Source organism: Condylura cristata, unplaced genomic scaffold, assembly GCF_000260355.1.
Source record: "Condylura cristata isolate star-nosed mole 26May11 unplaced genomic scaffold, ConCri1.0 scaffold00031, whole genome shotgun sequence".
Lineage (NCBI taxonomy): Eukaryota > Metazoa > Chordata > Mammalia > Eulipotyphla > Talpidae > Condylura > Condylura cristata.
This window is the reverse complement of record NW_004567132.1, coordinates 4,526,497-4,544,718: the sequence shown is the minus strand read 5'-3', so window position 1 is coordinate 4,544,718 and position 18,222 is coordinate 4,526,497. Positions and strand designations below refer to the sequence as shown.

Genomic DNA, 18,222 nt, shown 5'->3' with positions numbered 1-18,222 from the left:
TTCCAAAAGTCATTTATTTATACAAAGAACACAGATTAATCAATGATATATTGCCTGTTTTGTTCAATAACCTTTACTATATTTCAGTGAGCTTCATCACTCTTCGTTCATAGAGGGACCTGTCTTTATCAGTAAAAAACTGAAAAACAAGGTGCTGATTTAAAGCCTCATCTGAATTGAACATTATAGCACACACGGAGTTTTGAAGAGAGCAAAACAAATGAAAGTCTAATGGCACAAGGTCAGGTGAATATGGTGGATGTGGCAACAAAGCCCATCCAAGCTTCAATAATTTTTGATGAGTGATCAACATGGTTTCATGTTGTTGTGATGGAACACAACTCCTTTATGATTAACAAGCTCTGGACATTTCTGGTTGATGGATCTGTTCAAACTCTCCAATGGCTGACAATACACATTTAAATTATTTAGTTCCTTGGTAGGAGCTGGAGAAACACGACACCTTTAATATCCCACCACATTGAGAGCATAACCTTCCTTTGATGAATGTCTGCTATTGATGTGGTTTGAGGCGAACCATCAAGTCGGGATCAAGACCATTTACACACCACACTGTTGTAAACAGTCCCCTTCAAATCAGCAGCTATCAGTAGCTTCAAAAAAAGGATCATTTTCCTTATGTTTAATGAGCATATTGCAGATGTTTAAATGAACTGTCAGATGAACCTCTTTGAGTTTGTGAGGAAACCAAATACAAAGCTTGCTTAAGTATCCCAGCTTTTTCAGTTGGTAGCTACCACTTTGATGATGGATTTTCAATTTTTCTGCAATCTCTCATACCATGTAACGTGGGCTTGATTCAATCAATACCTTGATTTTGTCATCATCAACCTTGGTTGATGGTTGTTGGCTCCCTAGCCAAGAAGCATTGTTGAGATCAAAATCACTAGCATGGAATTTCATAAACCATCTTTGGCAACTGATGTTCTTGTAGTGTTAACTATAAACTTTATGCAACTTTTCACAAGCTCAACACATGTTCTTCCCTTTATGAAAGTAAAACTGTAAAATATGACAAAAGTACAGTTTGGTCTTCCATCTTCAACATGTAAAATCTCCAAAACTCAACCAAATTGCTCAACTTTTTTTTTAAAGAATGAAACTAGAACTTCCAGCTGTCAAATGACTAGCAATAACATATGTGAGTGACTCTAGTACTTCCTAAAAATGAACTAGTGCTATGTGCTGCAAAAATGCATCATGATTTTTCCAACAACCCAGTATTATTCCACAGTTCTTGCTCTATATCATCAAATCTTATCATTATTTTATTTATATCTTGTCTCTTTCAATTATATACCTTCAAGTTTATTTCATCCTGTGGCACTCTGTTATGGAACGAATTTACATTTTCTAAACCTTCCTTCAAGTGTTTCCTTCTGTCACTTAAGAGACATTCAATTTGACTAGATTGTAGACTAGGATGACAGTCATATTTTTCTTAGCTACTTTCAGTCAGTGAATTAACAGCTGATGTAATTCTTGACCTCATTTCCTGAAATGATACTGCCAATTCCAAGTTTAAAAACCCACGATGTAACAACTGTAGCCCCCCCACCCAATTTGTTGAAACAGCTTGAATATTCACCCTTTAATCATATTGAATAAATATTCCAATATTTCTTACATGGTCTCTATTTTGCAGGCCTTTACCTTTTCACATGATGTTATTATTGCTTAAATATATATTACATAAAGATAATTAAACTATTTTTTCTTCTAGATGGTCTTTATGCCATTCTTCTATGACTTAGATTTGCTTTGCTTACTCATTAATGGTGCAAATAATTCTTCCCTCCACTGAGTCCATTCTTTAATTTTCTATCCATGTTTCAGTATTTCTCACCACCATCTGATCTTATACTTTCAGGGTAAGAAGAAATTTAAAAGTTCTTTGCCAAATAGAAGTTCCATAATGCAGTGAATCTGCATAAAAATAACCTCATTTACACTTGTTCAAAGGCTTTCTGCTGGTATAAGAATTCTGATATCATATAAGTCAATAAAATTTTCTTCTTTCCATCTCAGCAACATTTATTTTGTACTTATTACAAGTATTTTTGATTTGCACCACAGTATATGTATTAGGAGTGTAGGTTTACACCTCTACAAGTATATGTTATTTCACCAGACCCACCACCAAGCTCCATGAGAGCCCCCTTGCCCTTCACTTCCATAATATTTTCACAAAATAATTCATTCATAAAGTCATCTATAGGTATACAATGAATCAACACTATTAGGTAATAGCATTTTGAGGGAATTTAATCACTTTCTAAAAAGCTTTGATTTTATTACAAGTGAAGCATTTTAGTATCTGAATGAACTTTATAAGATAACAAGAACTAAAAAATGTATCTTATTAAAAAACAAAAAAATGGTCAAAAATAATTCAGTATTTGTACATTTTCCATATTTACATGATACTTATTGAAATTCATCACAGGCTTTAAACAGGCTGCTTCTGACCTTCTAGTTGTTTACTGGATTCAAAACAAATGTATCAATACCCTATAAACTAGACAAATTTTAAAAAAGCAGGAAAATACAAATTTTCTTCATCAGTGAATATGTGTCACTGGTTGAATCGTCTCACTTCCATAAAAATATTGTTTGATCTAAGGTGTATTGCATTTACCATATTTTTTCTAGTTCTTAATATAGATATGTAATACAAATCAGGTATTCTTTCACAGATGTTTAGAACTCAAAAACATAACTGGCATTCTACACCTTCAGTTGTCAATCTGAAAAAAAATGACACCATTATCAGCATCATCACTAACAGACTTTTAAATTAGTTATCACTATTATCAATTAGATATTTCACTGTAACTTTATAAATGAACATATCATAGTCATTCCTCTGGGTAGCAATAAGTTCATTCACAGTGTCCTCTGATGGAGGACATCAACCAGCAGAGCAGAGAGAACAGGGTTCAAATGCAGAAAGAGACAAGTGCTAAAACTAGCATTGAGGCAAATTCCTTGACCTCCTTGGGTGTCCACATCTTTTGTATGAAGCTGCTGGGAAGATTAAATAATGCATGTAAAGCATTTGGCAGAGATCTTGGCACAAATTAGGTGAAAGATTTTAGTAAATGATGGTGATGATGATGATAATGGATTTCCTTAAAAAAAGATTCAAGAATTATCCCTAGCTGCTAGCAGCTGCCACAACACATCTGCTACTCTTAACTAGACTCATTCTCTCTTAATTTTTTGTGTTCTATGTTCATGGCCTCTTTAGAGAAGTTCTGGTAACACTACCTCTAAGAGTTGCATTAGCTATCACTCAGAATACCTACAATGGAAGCTATGTCTCTTTCACAAGTTGCAGTTTCTGATTGCTCTTGCTTGAAATAAATTTGCAGGAAGCTGCTTCTACTCCATGCTAGCACAGGAAAGAAAAATGGCCACTGTCTCTGGGGAATAATTAACAAAAGACAGTTTGTTTCATCTTCATGATAAAATACAGCATCCCTATTAAAAGGCAAATTCATCATTTCCAAAAGTTAAATAGAATGACACTTTAAAAGTAATTCCAGCTGATTAAATTTAGGGTTCTGGAAAAAAATTTAATTCATGAATATACTCTGAATCTTTTATTTGATTTTAAAATGTATAAATGTTCATTTAACTTTGAGCCCTTGCCTCTCAGTGTTCTATTCTGAGCTAGTCAAACAAGTGGTAGCACGCATGCTGGGTTCAATAATACTGCCTCTCATATTTAAATACTCTTTCACTTGGATTGCAAATTAGAGACTGTCTCCTGAACACTGACACATTTTCAGTGATTGATTTTGCAAAATGTGTTGATTTTTCCTACACTGTTTTGCCTGTGTGTGTGTCAACTTTGGCCTTCTTTGCAGTACTGCTGTCTCTTTAAAGCCATTGTCTGCCTGATAGAAAAAATGTACATTAAACCTCAAGACTAATTACACACATAGAAAATTTGATTTCAAATATAAGCTACCTACACCCAGGAACCATGACAAAAGCTTCTGATTCTGTACAAAACTCTTAACCAGAGTTCATTCATCTGGATTAAAAAACATTCCAGTAATCTATTTTCTATTAAAAGTTGTATGTGTAGTCTTTCAAAAGTAGTCTTTCCAATACATGTTACATGCCTAAAAGTTAATCTATTTAACAGAAAAAAACACCCATTTTCTCCACAATAGTTTATACTAGTTATTAGGTTGAGTTAACTACTGTTCAGTAGACACCTTTATTCTACACATAAAACTGTTTATTAATACAATATCCTTTTCTAACTCTCCTTAACTATGCATTAGCAAAGTAGATTAACCCCCAATAAATCCTACAAACTATGGTAAGTACATAGCTTCTTGTAGTTCAAATCTAGACTTGAAAAGAGAAGGAACAGATACTTTTCTACCAAGAGAGTTCCCCAAATGTACAAAATTAAATTTTTAAATCGAAATGTGCAGTAAGTCGCTCACTTACATTTTAATGTACAAGACCACGAACTTTCAACTCAGACAACTAGTTGCTGGGGAAATTTAGTTTTAACAAATCATTGTTTTCAAACTATCATGTGAAAGACTTTATTTAGGCACTCTGAGAGAATGCCTGCAAGGAGTTTATAATCTAGCAGGGAGAGTGTATGACTGTGATTGTGATAGTATTAGATATAAACAGAAATCACACGGGACAATAAGAGGAGCACTGGGAGAGAGCACATTACGGGAACAAAGAGGAAAACTGTGCATACTTCCCTGCTTGCCTCCTTAACATGTTAGAATTTTCATAAGGACTACGAGCCACCATTTGTTTTCATAAATGATCCTAGCAACAGACAACCCGAGCTTCTAGTCTACCATATCTAGGTACTGAGCCTGGCTTGGCTTTTGCTTCCTTTTTGTCAAACCAACTCTCTTCTGCCTCTAGTTTTTGTTCATGTCATCCAGTTACCAAGTGCAGTAAATGCATCACATGCCATCACACTATTTTGGGAAACTCTACGATGCCTACCAGTGTACCAACTGGCTAGTTCCACCCTGGATATGGAGTTTTAGTTGCCTGGAAATGTCTCAGAATGGGAAGGCAGGGTAGGGTAGGGAATAGCCACTCTACCCTTCTAAATGGTCACAATACCTAAGCACAGCAAGTTGGTTTAAGGTCTGCGTATGAGCCAAGCTTAGAATTTCACTGCCTTTGTTGGCTCATGTCACTTCTTTAATTAATGTCACTTTCTCTGGTTTAATATCAGAGCAAGTGACAAGAGTGCTTCTGGATGAATTGTGTTTTCCGAGGACTGTATGGCATACTCTCCTGCAGTCTGACAGAGGGACGTGCCAGTTTTACTTGGCAGTTACAATGCACCAGCTTTAGTTTTAGTAGTTTAATTTGTGGCAGTTATATGTTTTGAATACGTTGAAGTATTCACAATGGTCTCATGGAATCTGTTCCATAGATAAAGTTTACACAGTGGAAAAGAAAAAGCGATGGCTATAAGGTGATTAGGAAAAGCTTTACTTGGCCACAGCTGGTCTTAGAGGCACTCCTGCAAATTTAAGAGCATTTCGGGGATATGATTAAAGTGATCACAGGGACTGATGCCCCCCTCTTTTTTTTGCCCAGTCTGTAGTTGGTGTGAGACGATCATAAGGAATATGATATTTAGAACTCAATTTTATGCCAAATCCATTATTCAAGAGGTGAAGTGTATATACATGATAGACATGCAATGAAATAAATGTTAGAATAGGAAGCTTTGTTACCAACTTATGCATTAAGATGGTTCTAACATTTTGGTAAAGTAAGTTTTTATTGATCTAAAATTCAGAAGGGTTTCTTCACTGAGGAGAAAGGACTAAACTTTTTGGTTTGGAAAGATCTTTCTTATGGAGGCTGAAGCATTCTGAAGGTTTTTAAATTTTGGAATTTTTCCTTCATCTCCTTTATACACTTTTGTGAAGCCTCATCAGTGCATGGTGAGAGCTGCCACCAAGGAGTTCTTCCAAACTTTGCCTGCCCTTTCTAAATTTAGGGTTCTTCACCGCAGCAGGTTGAAGATCTGGCTTTGATTGCACCTGGCTCTGCTGGAGAATAGAAATATTCATCTCCACTGAATGCATGCTGCTTAAGTGCTGGAGGCTCTTGCAGGAGAGTAACTCTCATTGGAAACTTCATTACAATACTCTCCCTTCCCTACATGAAGTAGTAATTCTCATTCACCAAAGATAGAATTTTGCCTGACACAGCCACAGGAGCTCCTGTTTGACTTTCAAAATTAATCAGCCACTAAGCTGGAGTAGAAATGGCATGTCCTTTAACCTTAAGCACAAAAGCTCTCAACAGACTGCAATTTTTATATCCCTGGATGGAAGTTTGGGCCCCTGATACTTAAACTTGATGCACATACTGGGTTTCTGGCATGCTTGTGCCCATACCCATCTGCTATCCTGGCACTGTGCCCATTTAGAAGGTGTGATGCCAGTTTCAATAGGGCATAGGTGCCAATCAAAGATGGGTTTGGAGGGGCAGCATGCAGAACGCAGCAAAAGTCAGTCCTTCTGCCAGAAGATCCTCCTGTTATCATATAATGCCAATGAAGGGCCACATGCTTCATTGCTTGGGATCACATTGCATCTGTAGATGTTTCTAGCCATCAATGGATAGATTTCTACAGAATTTTTACCCTCAAGTATACTTTGTGAAACAAAGTACACTTTCCTTTAAGTTTAATGCTGGGCATTGTTAAAACAGTCCACTTGACTAAGGCCTTCATTTTAAAAAACAAAGGAAATCTTCACAATTATCTTGCAAAAATTCTGAGTGTTCTTTTTTCCTAAAATAGTCTTTCATGTAGAATACTATAAAACACACTCAGTCCATGGAATGGAGCTAGAGGGCATATTCTGTAGAGTCACTAATTGCTAAACAAGGTACCTAAGCACTGTAAAATCCATTGTATTTTTAAGGGTGTATTGTGGACAAATTTTTATTAACAAAATAGCTAATTTCTAGTGAATCCTCTCATGCAGAGCTTTAAAGTTTTTTCATTTTCCATTTTCTTCTCATTTATTTTATGTGTGTGTGTACATACATATATATTTTTTTTTCCTGTGTCTTAAAGAACCATACTTCCTATAATTATTCCTACTCTTATCTAAAGGAAAAAAAAAAAAACCCTAAAATTTTCAGAAGTAAAAGTAAACCCGTATTTCACAAGGGAACCAGAAGTTCTCAAAAGCTAAGGATTCTTTTAATATATGGCTATAGAGGTGAACTCACTTCCTCCAGAAATTTCCTTAAGCAACAGTTCAAATTAAAAAAAAAAAAAAAAAAGCCTTGACTACTGTAAACAGTTACAAGAAAGTAACAGGTGCACTGAAAATCACAGTTCTTCATAAATCTTTAAAAAGGCAGAATAATTGGAGAATAAAATGTTGAAAATGAAAACCACAAGATAAAATATGCTAAAGTAGGCAACTGAAAAAGACAACTAAAGACTAAGCCATAGAGAACTGCAAACTTTTGTAAATAGATTTTTCAAATGCTAGATAAATGAACACTCTTCACGTTAAACACTCAAAATTAATAGCCTACAATGACACATACAACATGAAAATGCATCTTCTATGGAATTTTACTTGTGGACTCAACAGATGTATCCTCAAAATTCCAAGTGATCCCATCTCCCTTTCAGCTTTTTATTACTGTTATCTATCTACACCTACATCTGGAAATTAATTTATCATATATACTATAGTTTCTAGCATGTGATCCTTATTTTCATATTTACTCTTTTCACCTCCAAAGCCTCATTTATAAAATTTCATAGTAACAAAAGTCATGACACCATAATGTTGCATAATAAAAAGTTTTCTTCATAAAACACTATCAAAATAACATCTAATATAGCAGTGTTTAATGAAGCAAGATGTGTTCCAAGAATTCCACTTTGTTGCTAGCATTCTTTTTAGGCTCTTCTAAATGCTCATACCTTAAAAATCAACCCATGACAGTTGACTAAAAAGTAAGTTACACATGTATCTTTTTAAATTTTTGTGTTGAAGAACTGGAATACACCCAGAGGTACTGGGATGAGAGGATTCACCAGAGACAGAGTGGGGAGCAGAACAGGCGGACTGACTAAACTAAACTGCTAAGGGGAGCAGTGGGTAAGACAGGAGAGGTCTGCTGCACCATGTGGGTCAGCTCCCTGACCAGGGTTGGAACTCAGGCCACAGTGGTGATAGCGCTGAGACTTAACCCCTAGCCCATCAGGGAGGCCTCTCATAATCTTTTCTGCTTCCTCATAAGTAGATGTCTATTTCCTCACCAGTGGAACAAGTTAAATTAATAAAATTTAGAACTCCTCATCATTCTACCCTCCCCCATAGACTTCTGTTTCTAAAAAGGAAAAAAAAAAGAGAGAGAACCTGAAAGGATAAGTCAAACAGTATGTTCCAGCCACTTGGATGGAATCTAAACATTTATGGTTTGCTCTTAAGGCTTCACCACACTTAACTGTATTTATAGTAATGTGTTACTCTTTATAAGACAATATTATCAACTTATTGTTAATAAAACATATATATTTTGGTAGATGATGTTACAATAGCTTCATCAATAACTTGTCTCAGACTTCTTTATAATTAAGATCCATCTGTAAGCTTAAAGGCTGAAATTAAAGGTAATTTAATTATATAACCTACAATTATGGAAAAGACTAAAAAAACTTTAGGCTAAGTATGCCAACATCAGCCAAGTAGATGTTAAATATCTATTCTATGCATGATGTTCCAATGATGCTAAATGGTCATTACTGTGTTCAACCTCAAAAACATAAATTTCCACAGATAAATCATTTCTATTTTACTCATTTAATAAGCCCCTAAAAGCACTTTAACTGAAGTTTATTACCTATAATTTCATTTTTCAGGATATGGCTAATTTCTGAAACCTAAAGCCTCTCCGAACTTTTCACTATGTCATCATGGCTCTTGTTATTTTTTAAGGGGGCAGGGAGTACAAATAAAGGTCAGTCAGCAAAATGTCTTAGTCTCCACAAAGATTCTCTATGTTATTTTTTTTTCTTAATAAATTCATTTATGCACACAGAACTGGGATACAGGCCAGAGGTGCAGGGGCAGTGAGAAGATTCACCAGAGTCACAGTGGGGAGCAGAACAGGCAGATAGACAAAGTACACTGCTGAGGGGAGCAGTGGGTGGGTCAGGAGAGTTCTGCCATGCCATGTGGTCACCTCCCTGGCCAGGGATCAAACTTGTGCTGCAGTGACTCCAGATAGCTTCATAGAGCTGCACTTTAACCCGTTACACCACAGGAAGGGATATATGTTCTTATTTTTACCCCATTAGTAGCTCAGTCTATCATGACCCATGACAGGATCAAGTGGAAAACCCCTCCTGCAGACAGATATCTTTGTCTCTGTCTTGATCCACTGTCACACCTGATGCTAAGCCTAGAGATCAATGATCACTGAGAATGGAAAATTTCAAATAAATAAAAGTTAAGTGCTTACCAAGCTCTTTAAACACATGATCTCATTAAATTCCCACAATTATAGTTATTCCAATTATACAGGACAGAAACAAAGACTTGTGAGTAAGTGAAAGCCATTCTGTAAGTGCCTCAATCGGGCCAGAACTGAAGCCAGATTAGTCTAATGCCAAAGCCCACACACATATTCACTGATTCTCCCTTGGTCTGTGCGATTCTGTGTTACATGTAGCCCTTAAGTAGAATTCAAACATTTGGCATGCGCTCTCCTTCCCTGAGGTTTTAAAAACTTTTTTACTTACATGAAACTAAAAAGACAGCAATTTTCCCCACCCCCGAAGCAGTTTCCTTTCTTCCTTTTTTCGCCTTCTCTTTTCATATACAAAGAAAGAACTTTAACTTTGTTCTTAATACTCAGACTTTTCTTTTCCCTCATAACTACTTCTTTTAATGCTACAGACACATTATTTCTCCAACTCAACAGCAACTACCAAACTTCTTTCACCAACCCCCTTTACTGTAAGTTCTGATTATTGAAAGGCCTTTGGATATTGATCTCAAAGCTAGAGGACTGTTGTACGTGCACAATGAGTTAAGAACGATGGCTAGTTTTTTTTCTGTCTTGGGCAATAAATGCAGATAAAGTGTCTACTGAAATGGTGTATCTAAAAAGACTATCTGAGAAGAATGTAACTGGACATAAAAGTAACAAAGAAATTTTTAATTTACCTACTTCTTCAGTTATAGACAGAAAATCACAAAAACATGATGCAAATTACAGATCTGCTTGGACATTTTACATATAATCGCAAATCCTACATTAAATGGTACTTCACTAAAGAGCTGATTTTATTATTTATTAGTTCTACTTTTGGTAGAACCAGGGCATTTGGAACACACAGCTTTATTACATATTCTGAAGTATGGAGACTTTTCCTCGAAATAGCTAAGCATTTCCTTAAGTCTTTCACCAATGATGAGCACTTGCTAATACTTCCAGTATCCAGGTTCTGAAATTCTGATAGCAGGGGATACTGCCTAACATATGGAACCCTGAAAACTGTTGTAAAACAAATATTGTTTTGGCAATAAAAAAAGAGTAAAAATGTGGCACATACTGAAAGAGGGAAGGATTTTTCTGCATTTGAATAGACAAAAAAAAAAAAATCACATTCCTGAGCAAGCAAATTCCTTTTCACAACGGCAACCACACAAGTAGTGAGTATGTGTAAACTTATATGTAAATATACATCTGTGTATATTTATACAGAAATACTTAATTTTAAACACACACTTAAATTACACTTTAAGAAGGGGTAAGATTGTAATCACACTTTTTCTCTAGCTCTTTGAAACTGTTCAAATAATTCAAAGATTAAAAAAATGAAAAGTGTAATTAATAAGTTGCGATTTCTTACTGAACTGTGCTGTTACTCAACTTAGTAAACACAGATTTATAGCATTTTTCAAGCAGGTTTAAACCTCTTATATGGAGAAAGTGTACTTTATTTAGCCAACCTGAATTTTGCGTGTTATCTTTCCAACTAGATTAGACACTGAGTGATTAATGAGCAGTGACTAAATGACTAAAATTTCATTCATTCCTTCAAAACTATACTCTTACTTTTATCAGAAACAAAAGTTAGTTTGTGAAGGACGTGGAATATGTCATTCCCAAATATACTTCTTTGGCATAAGGACTGTTGTAAATTCAAGGCACTTGAAAAACAGCAAATGTAAGGACAGGTGACAGGTTTTCTCTGAACTTTCTTTTTTTTTTCTTGCCTAAAGAGATCCTTCCCAAAACCTCAATTTGGGAGTGTCATTAACCAGGAAAGGCTGACTTTCATGATAGAGGAGATGAGAAGTTGATCACCACTTCCAGATAAATTTCCTCACAAACTATCACATTCCCCATCTATTTTTCTAAGGGTACAACATCTTTCCTAAAATTCATTTTCTCTCTCTAAATTTCATTCAATTCACTTAAGTAACCCTATTCCTTCTCATCCCTTTTCCTTTATTAAGAAGATATATAGGCCCTCCCTGGTGGCGCAGCTGGTTAAAGCACAGCACTGAGAATCTAAAGCCGCTTCTGCATGAGTTTGATTCCCGCCTGCCCTGGAGGTGACCACATGGTGTGGCAGACCTCTCCTGACCCACCCGCTGCTCCCCTCAGCAGTGTACTTTGTCAATCTGCCTGTTCTGTTCCCCGCTCTGTCTCTGGTGAAGCCTCTCACCACCCCTGAGCTTCTGACCTGTACCCCAGTTCTGTATGTACAAATAAATAAATCTTTAAAAAAAAAAAAAAGATATATAAACTCTTGAATCTCACTGCTTTTGGGGGGTATGCACTTTTTTCCATGTGGTGACCCACATGCACATATTAAAAACCAATGTGCTTACATTAGTCTTTCTGTTGTCAGTTTTTTCATAGACCAAACTATCTAACTAAATGAGTAGAAGGCAAGTCTTTCCTCTACTACAGTTCAAAAAGTTTAATAAGGAACCCAAGATTTCCCTAATATTGGTCTTTTACCACACTGTTACTCCTACAGAAACAGTCTATACACTTAGGAGAATTTATCCTTCAGGGAAAATTTTCTTTTAATATTAATCTTATGTCACTCATTAAATCTAGTCTTATAATGGACACTCTGACCATTCCACTATGGGATAGAGGTAGCCTTGAACAATCTTAAAATTCAATGTAATTTTTAAATATTAGATGTAAGGTTACAGATAGTGGACCAGAGCTCCTTATGTGTATCAAAGACCACAATAAATAAATAAATAAATAAGTTTGCGGGTCTATTTTATTATCACAGGAATGGTATATAACTAGATATGGTCTAGAATTATAGGAGAGAAATTAACACATTGTCTGCAGAAGATGCTGCCTGGTGTTAAGTCTTTGTGTAGCCCAGTTTAGAAATAATCAGAACCTAGTATCTCAATGATTAAAGTTCATAAATACAAAGCATTATAATTGGAAAGTTATAGCTTCTGAGCCACTGAAGGAATACTTTCAGAAAACACCCTATCAAAAAAGAACATTAATATTTTGTCTGGCAGACTATATAATTATGCTCTGCAAAGACTTCTAAGATTCAGAAAAAACTGCTAAAAAGGAGTAGATCAGTGATGTCCTGAGCCTTCTCTAAACATGAACTATCTTCATTTACTTAATAAAGCACATTTGTAACATTTATTTTATTTCAAACCTTTCACTTTCAAGGTATTATTAGAAATCATAGTTACAGTCACATATATGTTAAAAATATTTAGTAATTTATAGTTATACTTTACCTAGATACACCAATCCAAATCCTCCAGAGCCAATCATTTTTCCCAGCACCCACTGTTTTCCTTCTGTATCATCCAAAATCTTGCCTTCTGGAAGTGGAACAGGAAGCTTGTATTTCTCATTCCTTCTTGGTGGCATCACTTCTGTTGGTAGAAAGGGTGAAGTAAGTACTCAAAAATATAAACGTTTTGGAGTTAGACACCTTTGTCTCTTGAACCTCTTCAGAGGTTCAAGAATTTAGGATTCTAAGGTCAATTCAGTTTGGGAAAGTCCACACTTTATATACCCCATTTGAGATTCACATACAAGATTGAAACCTAAGAGGTACTGCTTCAAACAAACAAAAGGCCCTCCCTGGTAGCAGAGCGGGTTAAAGCACAGCATTAAGAAGCAAAAGCCACTTCAGCATGAGTTCAATCCCTGCCAGCCCCAGAGGTGACCCACATGGCATGGCAGACCTCTCCTGACCCACCAGCTGCTCTCCTCAGCAGTGTACTTTGTCAGTCAGCCTGTTCTGTTCCCCACTCTGTCTCTGGTGAATCCTCTCACCGCCCCTGCACCTCTGGCCTGTACCCCAGTTCTGTATGCATAAAAATATCTTTAAAAAATAAATAAACCTGTTTAATTTCACTGGGAATCTACATGTGCCCATAAACCGTGGAAAATATACCTTAAGAAATAAGGAATTAACAATTTCCAAGGCCAAAGACAAAATAAAATTAATATAAAGTCTTCTTTCATTTGAATGCGAAATGTCAATGTGGAGCAGGTCTTCAGTCACTAGTCAAGAACAAACGGACAGCTACAAGGACCAGCACCACAAAGCGCGGCGACTGACATGACCCCGGGATTTCCATGGATGCAGAACTTGGCACACTAAGCCTGGAGTCAGTTTCATGGCTGGCACTACTATTTCGGCTTCTTGTCATTTCTCTATATCCTCCCCTTTCCACACCCTTACTAAAGTAACATCTGCCCTACTTTAAAAATGCGGGACTGTCAAACAAAATCTTGCTTATACAAGTTTAATCTATTAACAATAATTATGTAAGATTAGCGAATTTCACAATGAGATTTTGAGTTGAAAGAGAACATTTCTTACGTAAAATACCAGTATATATGCCTGAAACTAAAGATGAAAGTCATATGATCCTGTAAATAATTACAAGACTGTTTTTAAAGTCAAAGTTGTCATTGCTTGATCTTCCCATCTTCCAAATGAAAAAGTTTCTGTTCCCTTTGCTGGATTTCAAATCACTTTAATCCAATGCCCTGCTATCTTACACTTAGCGGCAACATCCACGTGGAGCTAGGAACACAGCAGAAATCTTTTAACAATTCCCACCTGTTCCCCTAAGACCAACAAAGGACACAGCAGGAGTTTAGAATGGTGAGCCCCACCTACAGTAGGAAAAGTGAGGATCCCCAAGACCACTACTTTATCCAGGTGCCCAACACCTATTTGCTGATTTAAACCTAACACCTTTGAAGAACACTTTCAGCAAGACACATCCTAAATTTGGGGGAAATTCTTTGACTTGACATTGACTTGACTTGAGACTTGAAAGATAACTGTTGACTGTGAAATTCACACCCAGGGAGCAGATTCTGAGTCCACTCTCCCAAGGGGAGGCTCAGCCTCCTCTCAAGGCCAGTCCCTGACATAGTGTCCCCTCTGCTTCAGGGTTCTTCCTTTCCCGGGGCTCCGACCAACAGCCCAAGAGTTTCCCAGGACAAACTGGTACCCGGACGCCTGAACAGCTGCAAAAAAACAGCAGGCGGCGGGAGTCCCAGCCTGGCAGCTCTTCAGCCGCGGGGACAATTCGGGACCAGAACTATCAGCCAACTTTGGCCCATTAACTTCCCGCCCCAAGCGCTCGCCCGCCAGCCGGAAGCGAAACCCCACCCGCCCCCGCGCCGCTGCAGGAGCCCAACCTTTTAGGCAAACGCGAGCTGAAGGGGGCGTCAGGTTCTCCCTTGGAGTTGGAGAAAAGTATAAGCCGGCCTCAGAAGCAAGGATTCGGGAAAAGTAAAGTACCAACCAGGAAGCGGGGACCTCACTCTGGTCGGGCACCCGGGAGCGGCCTGGAGGCCCGGCGACTCACTCCGACGGCAGCTCCTGCCCAGGCCTGCGGCGCGGCGTGGCGTGAGCCGGGCAGGCGGAGATCGGGGTGTGGAGGTGCGGGTCGGGTGCCGACCCCAGGACGCCGGAACACGAGAGGGTGACCGGGCCTCTGAGTCTCCGGCTACCAGGCCGCGCGACGCCTCCCGCCAGGCTTTCGGGCCGGGCGGAGCCTCCAATCCCGCGGGGAGGCGGGCCTAGCGCCCGGGCCGCTCCTCGGGAGCCAACTAATTTCTCCGCACCTGGGCGGGGTGAGCGGGCTCTGGGCGGAGAAGCCGCCCGGGTGGACCCCTGGTCAGGTCGCAGCTGCGGCTTCTTCCAGCTGCCCGTTAATATACTCTGGGCCTGCTCTGGGCCAGAGGGGAAGGCAGGTCTAAGTGAGAAAAGGAAGCTGTATTGTTCACCAGCCCTCAGCAAACTACTGAGTCAGAAGATGAGCCACCAGATCAGTTTGATGAGAGCCAACCACAGGGAGAACTACTGTGTGCTAGTCAGGCCCTCGCAGTAGGAAGCCTGCAGTACGTAGAAAGGCTTGTGTCAAGGCTTTTAATTTCTCAAGGACTTTTTGGATTGACCTGTTTTCTAATAGGCCAGGGATACCTAATCGTGACTAAAATTACTTGACAAATCCCATTTTACTTTTGCATGTGCATTAGAAATACCCTACTTACAAAGTTTTTTGTTTGGGGGGAGGGGGGAAATAGAACAATATTCTGACGCTTGTTAAAGTGGTAAGAAAGACTTCATTAAAGACTGTTGCAAAAGGAGAAAAAAACTAAGTTCCATTCTGAATACAAAGAAAGACGGGAGTGTACAGCCAAGGAACAGTGGATACAAAATTACTAAGAGGAAGCACTCTGGACAAGATAAACAGGGCAATAGGCTGGCTGAAGACACTCCAAAGTGATCAGAATTCACACTGGAGTATGAGAAACTCCGTTATCGATTATAGAGAATGGAGCATTCTGACCAAACTGACTGAGAATTCTTACTAAGACAGGACAATATAGTGAGGTTATGGAAGTACAAAAGTCAAAGTCCCCAGAAGCGGCCTGAATAGAGTTTCATCAAGGAAGGGATCTTTGTCAAGTTGTTAGCTATTATGATAATTAAGTAGGAGAAATGTATTAAGTAGTTTTCTAACACATTAAAAAGAGCTTATAATATTTTATAGCAGACAGAACAATTGCTCAGAAAGCAATTATTAAACAATATACATCAGCATCCTTTCTAAGAAGTCAGTAATTGTTTGGGATACAAATACTGAAAGGATAAGTACAATTCTCTAATGACTGATGTAGGAGTTCATCTATCAAATTGTTGCCAAATGAAGGATGGCATGAGAAGACATTTAGTAAGAGCACTCAATGCTATGGATATAAAAGTATTTAAAATAAATCAGCAGCCTATAATGTAGAACAATTGTGCCCCTGAGGTAGCCATTCATGAATCGAGTAATGTCCATTCTTATTTCCATAAGATACAAAGTAACAGCTGCTGTTGGTTTTTCTATCCAAATATCCATATGGGCATTCTTTCTCCCATTTCTGCCCCAGTTATATTCTTTGGGAAGATGCCACTCTGGGACCAGCTACACCCACATAATCACTAACTTGTATGTGCGGGAACACAGAAGGCTTATCTCTTTTACACCGACAAGTCCTGAGTATTAGTGCCTGTTCCTTTTGTCACACAATGCCAAGAAGTAGGCAGCTTATAACAATAATGTTATCCTCACAGTTTTGATTGTTAGGAGGTTCATGACCAAATCGCTCCCCAAAGGCCTCAACTCCAAACACCATCCCACTGATGACTAGTTTCAACTTCCATCTTTTAAGGGGGATATAAGCATTTAATTTCTGGCAGTTATTAAATCGTATTACCTCAACCTGGAAAACATAATCCAGAATAGATCATTTATTACCACCACTACTACTACCATCCGATTCCAGACCATCAAGTCTGTCCAGAATAAGCTCAGTATCCTCTTAAATTCTATCCTATTTTCTATCCTCTGTCCCTCTAGTCTATTCACAACAGTGTACAACTTTTAAATCCTTAACGAGATCACTCCTCTCCTCAAAACATATTGGCCTAATTCTAAATCACCCAATATCAACTATCCCTCACTTTGATCTAAAATACCATTTTTTCAACCTCGCACTATTGACACTTGGCTCAGATAATTCCTTGTTGAGGGGAAAGTGTAGTGGAGAACTGGACTTCCCTATTCATTGTTGATTATTTAGCGGTATCCCGGGCTTTCCTGATTTTTCCTCTCTCCTAAGTTTTAACAACCAACAGGCTGTCAGACATCACCAATTTTTTTTTAATTTTGTCAAAATTGTCCTTTATTGAGAATGACTAATACTTACAGTGATCTATCAATACATGCTCTGCATCTCACCAACTTCCTATCATTTCATCCAACCACTGTAGTTTCCTTCCTGTTCTTAAGACCTTTGCCCTTTTCCTTCTGCCTGCACTATTCTCCAGTCTGGTGCTTGCAGGGCCTGCTGGGTCATTGTCTTCAGGTCTTTATTCAAAACTCAATATAGTGAAACTTTCCCTGATTAACCTAGTTAAATATTTACTCTACCCACATGCTTCTAAGCCCCTTATCCTTTTACCTCTTAGCACTCTGTACACCATATTATACAGATACTTATTTTATTTTATTTTTTTTCTGAAAATAGAGTTGCCCCTCGGTAAATTGTATGCTTCATGAGGACAGACAACATTTGTGACTTTCTTAGTTACTACTATATTCCCAGCTGCTAGGGGTTGTGCTTTTGCGTGCACACACATTTAATAAAACACATTTCTTGTTAAATGAATAAATGAATCTTGGTGGTCCCATTACTCTTTCCAGTGATTGGTTTACATATGAAGAACATAAAAGGCTAAAAAAAATAGATCTTTTGGAGCACTTTTATAAAGAGATGGTCTTTTTTGGATATCATTCTGGATGTGGTGCCTAGAATTTCTGTAGTAGTTTGTGACTATAAAGATGGGACAAAGTACAATCTAATATATGGCAGGAAATTCAACAAATGAGGTTCGCTGTACATACCTATATGTGCAAGAAAGGAAAGTGAGGGAAAGAAAGAAGGTGAGAAGGGGAAAAAAAAAAGAAACTAGATCACAGACTTAAATCCAAATATAAAAGCTAAAAACCATACAACTTTTAGGAAAAAACTAGAAGAAAGTTCTTATGATATTTGATTTGGTATAATTCTGGATTGACAAGTTTGTATAATTAGAATGTACAAAAA

General features: G+C 37.8%; 1 protein-coding gene across 2 annotated transcripts in view; it reads right to left on the bottom strand.

The window, feature by feature from the left end:
* VRK2 (vaccinia related kinase 2) overlaps positions 1–15,046 on the bottom strand; it is an 86,159-nt gene extending 71,113 nt beyond the window's left edge. The window contains exons 1-2 of one of the 2 annotated variants that reach the window (XM_004691417.2): positions 14,761–15,046; positions 12,828–12,968 (exon numbers count right to left, since the gene is read on the bottom strand). In XM_004691417.2, the coding sequence (XP_004691474.1) occupies positions 12,828–12,963 (136 nt within the window). In that variant the 5' untranslated portion in view covers positions 12,964–12,968; positions 14,761–15,046. The remainder of the gene's footprint in view (positions 1–12,827; positions 12,969–14,760) is intronic. The other variant, XM_012731548.1, reaches the window with a different exon arrangement.
* Positions 15,047–18,222: the final 3,176 nt, after the last annotated feature.